General features: G+C 42.1%; 1 protein-coding gene across 12 annotated transcripts in view; it reads right to left on the bottom strand.

Moving 5' to 3' along the window:
- ryr1b (ryanodine receptor 1b (skeletal)) overlaps positions 1-8577 on the bottom strand; it is a 96000-nt gene that overhangs the window by 66753 nt on the left and 20670 nt on the right. For all 12 annotated transcript variants that reach the window (XM_019861452.1, XM_019861451.1, XM_019861450.1 and 9 more), the window contains 16 exons: positions 8450-8562; positions 8262-8361; positions 7867-7963; positions 7438-7512; positions 7044-7200; positions 5661-5825; positions 5435-5556; positions 4325-4511; positions 3270-3405; positions 3096-3191; positions 2644-2762; positions 2435-2568; positions 1525-1766; positions 1226-1418; positions 540-756; positions 255-359 (listed from right to left, as the gene is read on the bottom strand). In XM_019861452.1, coding sequence (XP_019717011.1) covers positions 255-359; positions 540-756; positions 1226-1418; positions 1525-1766; positions 2435-2568; positions 2644-2762; positions 3096-3191; positions 3270-3405; positions 4325-4511; positions 5435-5556; positions 5661-5825; positions 7044-7200; positions 7438-7512; positions 7867-7963; positions 8262-8361; positions 8450-8562 — 2258 coding nt within the window. The remainder of the gene's footprint in view (positions 1-254; positions 360-539; positions 757-1225; positions 1419-1524; positions 1767-2434; positions 2569-2643; positions 2763-3095; positions 3192-3269; positions 3406-4324; positions 4512-5434; positions 5557-5660; positions 5826-7043; positions 7201-7437; positions 7513-7866; positions 7964-8261; positions 8362-8449; positions 8563-8577) is intronic.

Consider the following 8577-nt stretch of genomic DNA (forward strand, 5'->3'; position numbering starts at 1 on the left):
GTGAGTTACTGGTCAGCAGTGTGTGTGTGTGTGTGTGTGTGTGTGTGTGTGTGTGTGTGTGTGTGTGTGTGTGTGTGTGTATCCCCCCCACAATCTATTTTGACAGCCCAATACCAAATGGCCCGAATCGGTAGTTAGCGACCACTGACACAGTGGATCAATATTGATTCAAAACTCGGTATTATTGTTATTTTTGATTTATTGTTTAATGACTTTTGATTTGAATTATTACATTCCTCCAATGTCACACTCACAATGCCGTAGGTCCAACCCTGCTCAATACGGGTGATTGCCCACAGCTCGTGAATATTCTCCGCCAATTTCTCTCGGATTCTCTCAAGGTGTGGCGGCAACACAATCTAGATTAGATAGATAGACAGATAGATATTTTAGACAGACAGCAAGACAGCTACAAGTGTATGCATACATAATAATTGTATTGCACATTGAAACTTGAAAGAAAAAAAATATATAATAATGTAATATAAAATACTTTACTAATAATAATAAGCAAGTTTTGTTGGTGGTGGTTTTGTCACCTGAACTGTGTCCACGGGACACGGTGTGAAAGAGGTGTGGGTGAGCGACAGGGTGGGGCCGAGCAGATTTCGTACACCGCTGAAGTCGTGCTTGTACTCTTTGATGGGCTCAATGCGCATCCTCTCCCTGGGCAGGAGCGCCTCGTAGCACGGCGCGTAGCCGGGCGGTGGCATGAACTTGAAGTCTCCGTGGCGACCGCCTAGTAGGAAGCGAGCTCTGGACAAAACAGTAAATAAGAAAATCTAGAAATGCTGCAGGGCTGTTCGATTTATATGCTGTGATGATGCGTCAAAATCTTATCAGAAATCAGTAAATGTGGAATGCTGAACAGAATTCATTATGATGACGTCTTGGGAGCTATTTTACAGATTCTGCTTTTCAGAATTCCGATGTACAGAGAACATTAGAACATTCCATCCCACTCTTCATGTGAGTAAATGAAACATGTGACTGAAGGGTGGTTTTGCCTTTTAGATTGATTGCTTAAACGTTAGATTGTGTTTGGTTTTTGCTTTGCATTACACTTGTGAAAACTAGAAAAGCAACCCATTTTGAAGCTGAGAGAAGAAGGAAAATGGATTCAAGCTGTTGCACAAACATTGGGCATAGCCAACGCAACAATTTGGAAGGTCTTTCAAAAGAAAGAAACTACAACTTGTTGACTGAAGACAAGCATTGCTCTTACTTGACTCCTGCTGAGAAGCTGATGACGGGGAAGAAAAGGGCGTCCACATTGAAGTTTTCAAACATGCCCTGAACCGGGTGTCCGTTGATGCGGAAGGAGATGCTGGGCACGCTCAGATCCAAACAGCAACTGACCACGTCGTCCGCGGCCAGAGTGTGTGCCGTGGGTGAAGCCACCTGACGTGCGACCGTGCCTGATTGGGCAGAAAAGATAACGTTTTAGTTTTCAACACAGATCATTAACAGGAAATGATGCAGCGGGATGGATCCAGCCTTGACCTGTGACGCACGCGATCTTACCTGACCATAAGTGGAGGCCGTCGAAGCCGTATGAGTAGAGGTCGTCGCCCACGCCGTTGCCTCCCCAGCCCTCCCCGCCTCCGGGGTAGGGGCTGTAGCCTTCAGTCATGGCCCAACCCACACGTAAGTGCGACGCCTGCGCCGTCACGAAGGGTTCCACGTGGTCCACCATCATCTCGTAGTACCACTTCTTGTACTGTGTGGAGCCTTCGCACGTGCCCAAGAAAATGTTTGGCCGGACACTGAGCACACACAACAACATCATTGTCATGATTAAAGCTGACGTTTTGAACCAAAAATAAATAACTGCCATAAAAGGCGACCGCAATCGGTGAAAGGTGATTTGTGTGCGTAGTAATGTAATAACATTGATTCCATTATATTTATTTAAGGCATTTTGAGGATAAACTGTACTTGTCAAAGTAGTTTCACTGAAACATGCTTTTTACTCAAGACTTGAATATCTGAATGTGTACATTCCAATTTTATGTTTTTGTCTTGATGACATTCATCTCTGTGTTACTCACCAGATACTCACTACTTGAGTTCACTGTTTTCACAGATAATTGATTTACTCTCACTCAAGTAATTATTTGGAGGACTGTGTCATTTTAAAGTAACTGTAGTCCTACTTGAGTACAACATGGGGCTACTTTACCCACATGACTTGGAATTACACTTTACCCTATGTGTCTGTGCGTGAAGTCACAAGGACTTGAACTTCATTAAATCCAAAACAGCATTGCTTTTAGCTTCTTTTTTTTTTCTTTGAGTGGGAGAGACTTTAATGTTGGTCATGATGATGGCACTTGGAGGGATGAGAATAAATGTTTTGGGTGGTACTTGGTGTACAACATTTTAGAACCACTGCTGCATAGGCTTTAAATCATAATTAGGCATTGTGGAGTACCTGGTTACGTAATTTACAATGTTGGTTTGGAGCAGGAGGTCGCGGCCCGGTAGTAGGTTCTCAGTGATGCGGTTCTGATTGGACCTCACAGCGACACCATTACACACGCAGAGAGAGCGCAGGACATCAAGAACCTGAACAGGGCGGATGAAAAAAAATATAGGGAGTGAAATGTTATTTGAGGATGTTAGAAAATCTCAAAAACACACCTTGTGGTTGCGTCCATGCTTGTCCAGGAGAGAGATGATGGACTTGATGTGGCTCTCTTGGATGATGTTTAGAACCTCGGGGCTTTCGATGAGCACGCAGTAGAGCACCTCCAGAATACCTAGGTGATAAATTACAGAAAAGAAACATCATAATATATTGTAAGATATGAAAACAGTTCTTTGTTAGCTTCATAAATGAACTATACTCCAATAACACGGCTGTCCCGAAATACTTCATTTTGCCATAATATCTCATTTGAACAGTTTGTTCGCTTTGCATATGATAGTATTAAAAGGACTTGTCACCAAAAAATGTCAGCTTTACACAAAATTAAATGAATGCCTAAAAAGTCAACAAAAAAAGTGTGAATTTTCTATTACTATGGTACTACAGAGCGTAACTTTTTGGAGAAAATCATAGTAAATTCTTGTTTGAAGGGACGGTGTGATACCTGATGAAGCCTCCAGACGGTCCAGCTTGCTGACCAGCCAGTCCAGGTTGTCGCAGAACAGGGCGCAGTTGGAGCGGTTGCCCCTGATGAGGGAAGCTTTCCAAAAGAGGGGAAACAAATGATGTCGGATGCATGCATTTCTTCGTCTTTATCCAGTGTATGCGATTCTTGTACCCAGAAGCTCGTAGAGGAGGTTGACAATCTCCTTCCAGGACTCTGCTGCTTCCTCGCCTGCGAGTTCGGAGAAGTGGGCCGCCGTGTTGTACACATTCAGCCGATCGATGCACTCCAGCACGATGGTGATCATTCCCTGATGGAGAAACACATGGAAGACCACAAATAGAAGCTGAGGAATTTTTTCACGTTTTAAAAACAGGCACTGCAGATAACTGATGGCAAAAAATTCATTTTTACAGTAGTACATAAAAGGGGAAGTCAACTCAAAAATGTTCTTTAAAATGGTATTGTTCTATGCGCCCTCGCGGGTCTAAACACAACCTTTGTGGACTATGAGTTTAGCAGCAAAATTCACCTGTTTTTGTTCATCACAGGGGCGGCCATTTTGCCACTTGCTGTTGCCTGAAAATAACATCACAGTTGCTCAGGGCTCAGATAACGACCAATCATAACTCAGATTCAGAAAGCAGGTGAGCCGTGATTGTTCGTTACCTGAGAGAGGACCAAAAGCGAGTCATTTTCAGTCAACAGCAATTGGCAAAATGGCCACCCCTGAGATATATAAAACCCAATGGATTTTGCTGCTTAATTCATATTACACCAAAACAACATTAATCAGAATACCGTGTTTAGACATGTGGAGCTCCATAGAACACATTATTATGAATAATGGTTTTTTTTGGGGGGGTCACTTCACCTTTAAGTGCAATTCAGTCTGCAGGTTTTTTTTTTAACTTTTACTCAAAGAATGTAGAGGAGTTGAATGAGTTGTCCTCCTTTTACCAGTCTGTTTTACACAAATATCAAGAGGTGAGCTTTCCATCAGAAGAGACGGAAAGTCCTTCACTGAAGACGGGAAACAAAGACAGTTTAAGCACTGACGGAGGAGGGTTTTCTTCCGTAGTGTAATCGTCACTAACTGGGTCATAAATCGACGGACCTCTCAGTTCGAAGATCATGATAAATCTACTCAAGTACAGAATGCGAGTACCATTGCCACCTCTGATCCCTGCATGTCTACACCATGCTGCCAAAATGTGCTCGCCGCATACCTCCTCTTGAAAGAGATTCTGACGGTTGCGGAGGGAGCGGAGCTTGGTCTGCTTCTCCTCGTGCTCCAGTTCGTCCTCGGGAGGACGGAAGTAGAAAATGAGATCCTGCAGCGAGAGGATGACGCCCTCCAGAGGGAGAGACAAAGGGCCCGGAGATTTGTTCTTCCCACTCAGAGAGTCCAAACCCCTGAGACAGGGCATACAAATCCATTTAGACTCATGACAGTAAGGTCCACAAATACAGTATTGTGCCATCGACACAAATCCAATCTTTTTGGCTCTAAACACCACCACGGTGGATTTGAAAAGAAATGAAGAAGATGTGCTTTAACTGCAGCTTTAATCATTGTCGGGTCGTTGTCCATCTGCACTGTGAATCGCCATCTGATGAGTTCTGATGCATTTGCTTGAATATGAGTAGATAATATTGGCCAAAAAAAATTCTGAATTCCTCCTAATACTTTTGTCAGCAGCCATACCATCAACAAATACGATGGGAAACAGTTCCATGGCCTACCACCATGCTTCACTGATAAAATGGTACCGTGTTTTCCGCACTAAAAGGCGCACCTAAAAGCCTTTCATTTTCTTCAAAGCTCACAGCGCACCTTAAAATCCGATGCGCCTTGTGTATGGTCATTACGGTAATATTTCGACCCCCAAAATGGCTCCTTGCTTGAGACATGCTGACAACGCAGAGTTCAAACTTAAGGCGATCGGGTTACGCAGTTGAACACGGAAATAGAGCAGCGGCAAGAGAGTTCAACGTTAACGAGTCAATGTTATGTGAACTGTGTCTCTGCTTTTTTAAACAAATTTTACTGATATCTGATCGTTCTGTTGGCGTTTCCTTGAGCATAGGTCCATCTAGTGGATGCATTGTAGATTGCGTCTTATAATGCGGTGCGCCCAATGTATGAAAATAATTACAAAATAGATCATTCATTGAAGGTGCGCCTCATAATCCAGTGTGCCTTTTAGTGTGGAAAATACGATACTGAAACTTGAGCTAAATTACATCCATGCAGTGAAGTCGGTTTCGATTTGGTACTAATTTTGGGGTTTTGTATATGGTAAAAAGCTCTTTCTGGAGTTCATGTATAGACCTACTTGATAAACTGCCTGAAGAGACCCATAGTGCTATAAATCATACGAGCTGCTTGAGACTCCTCAGTCTGGGAGCGAGAAACAGTGAGGGCATCATCCATGTGTCCTTCTTGGTGCAGGATGACCTGGAAGCAATGATGACCTCATTATATATCAGTGAGATTGTATCACGTTCCTAATGGTGGTATTTGAAACACGTTCTCCATATTAAATGTATAAACAAGCACACCTTCCTCTTCATCATTCCCAGACGTGCTGATTTGGCATCCAGAGCGGCATAAGTGAGCCACAGGCCGGTGGACACGTGCTGCACGAAGCACATGGACTCTCCATACTTGATCTCCGGAATGCCCATCCCCTCCACGTCACGCTTTTGAGCTACGTCCACCTTCTCCTGCTCAGTGGTGACCAAACAGAAAGACATTATTAAAAAAAAAAAAAAAAAAGAGCAACAATACTAACAGAAAATTCTGGCTATTTTGGCTTGCAGGTGAATTTCAGAATCAATCAAAAATGCAATGCAAGCTTCCAGTATTAGAGAACGAGGGGCTCTAGAGCCCCTCGTTCTCTAATACTGGAAACGAAATCCATGATGTATCGACCAAATATTCATTTTATTATTTCTTTATTTCTTTCATATACTACCAAAACAAATGCATGTGAGGTGCAAATGTTGTTTTTGTCTTGAGGTTACCATTCTCACTTTCAAAAGCACTGTATTATCTGTGCCTTATTAGTCACTGAATGTGTGTGCCTTTAAAAGGCAGGGCCGGGGGGCATGTTGAGAGATGTTGGAACAGTTGTACATTCAAAAATTTAGAGAGGATCCCAAATCGAGAGGGGAAGATGAAACATTTTAACGTTGTTTCGACGTTTATCAGTACCAAGGTGTTGTAAAATAACTCACTAAAACAAAATAAATGGAATCATTGATTTATAGCGCATTTTATACACATCGTAACTCTGTATGCTTCATACTATTTAATTAAAAGTAAAAGGTCCCCGACCCCTGTGAGGATAAGCAGATTAGAAAAGGGATGGATGGATGGACATTTAAAAGCAGTTACAAACAGTGTTAAAGAGATTTAAAAGCTAAGGAAAGACATTTTTAAATATAAATAGCTTACTAAAAAGGCATGAAAAAGATTTTCAAAAATATCATTTTGAAAACACTTATATGGGTCATATGGGAGAAGAGCATCGTTTTTAGCCGCGATTTTAAATGATTTACACGTAATTGGTTTCTTTTGAATCTGTGCTCATTCATATTATTCACTCTGACAAATAAAGGATACCAGCAGACCGTATTTGGGGTCTGAAACGTAGGTGGCCAAAATATGCTTAATGCAAATGAAATCGCACGAATAAACTAACCACCAAAGAGTGCTGGAATCGCACAAATGTAAACTAACCTTTTAATAACGTGACATGACAACGAGGATATTGTGGCAATTGCAATTTTGCGAAAGTGCCATTGTTGTTACTTCGCTATGATTCACAGCATTTTTATAGTAATTTCACCTGTATAGTGCATTTTCAGTACATCCTAAAATGTCAGCAAACTTTTTCGAATTGCATATGACCAACATGAAAGACAAAAAGTCATATTGACCTTTGAGGCGCGGAAGCAGAAGGCAGACAGTTTAGTGTTGGCTCTATCCGAGTCCACAACCACTAGACCCTTTTCGTCATCCAGACCCAGATACCGGCCTGTGGTGATGTGGCGGATGCGGAAAGCTTGCCCCCACTTGAAGTGGCTACCGCTCCAACTGGAGGCAAGGGAGGAAAAAAAAGTCCTTTAATCCAGGGACTCTCAAAGTGGGACAACCGGATGCTGAGGCCTTAAATTGATTGTGTTGAATTATTATGTACATTTGACATTCCTGCATGATTTAATTTTTTTTTTTTAAGAACAAAACCCACGAATACAAGAAAATTGCCTAGTTAAAATTTGACCTTTTTTCCCTTGTTCAGTTACGTTACATTGTGTTGTTACGTATAATTACCTAATCCGCAAAGGCTCCAATCTCCAGAGCGAACGAGCCTGGCTGCAAACAGCACCACCTTCGTATTGAGCCATTCTGGAACGCACACGCACACGCACACACACACACACACACACGCACACACACACACACACACACACACACACACACACACACACACACACACACACACACACACACACACACACACAAAAAGGTCATAAGATGACCGGAAGATGATAGACATTGAACAGAGTGCAAATAAACATTGCTACATAATGAATATATGTTGAAAAAAAATACAATAAAATAAAATAAATGTAGTTTTAAGACAATTCAAAAATGTCAAATAAAATGTCAAATAAAAAAAAAAAATCACAAAAATAAAGCTGAGGGGAAAAACATTGATGCTACTTCAACACATAACTTTGCGTCTTTGCTTTTTCTCACCTGCGCTTCTCCTCTCCTTCCTCCGGTGTAGCGATGGTTAGACACTCGTCCATGTGGCCATGGAACAGCCTGAGAACGTGACCGCCTGTCAGGAACCCTGAAAACAGAAGATTGCAGGCCACCATGAAGTCTGATACGCTTGTATCGATTAAGCAGGGCCACAAAAACTCATTTGGATTGTTGTCGGCATTAAGGATTTTTTTAGACTGATTTTGACTAAGGCTTGACTAAAAAGATAAAATCACATTTATTTTGTTCAACCAGTGTTTGTCACATTGTTTCAGGTGCCTGTGTTCAGTTACATCATTATTAAAGTATTTGCTTAATTTATTGTGTTTGGAAATTCCCTTCAATTGTAAGTTATTTTTTATACATATCTGTGTGCGTGTTTGCACCTTCAGCGAGTTCGCATCCAGAGCTAATGGGGTTCATATTCCACAGAGTTTGCATAAAGGAGGCGTCCACCATCAGATCTCCACTTGCGTAGGACAGGTGCTGATGAGCGGGGGTAAGGGGGGTTGGTCTTCAGCAAAAATAACTCACTATAAAACATATGCCATGTTTCTATTTCGATGAGTCTCACCAAGTATCTCTCAGAGGACACACTGACAAGAATGAGGTCATCCCCCACACGGACCTTTTCACCTTCAGACCTCTGCTTGGAGGCGGGATGAATAGTCCACCAACACGCCTCGCCTGTGCGGACAAGAA

The sequence above is a fragment of the Hippocampus comes genome, unplaced genomic scaffold, assembly GCF_001891065.2.
Source record: "Hippocampus comes isolate QL1 unplaced genomic scaffold, H_comes_QL1_v1.1 scaffold122, whole genome shotgun sequence".
Classification (NCBI taxonomy): Eukaryota; Metazoa; Chordata; class Actinopteri; order Syngnathiformes; family Syngnathidae; genus Hippocampus; species Hippocampus comes.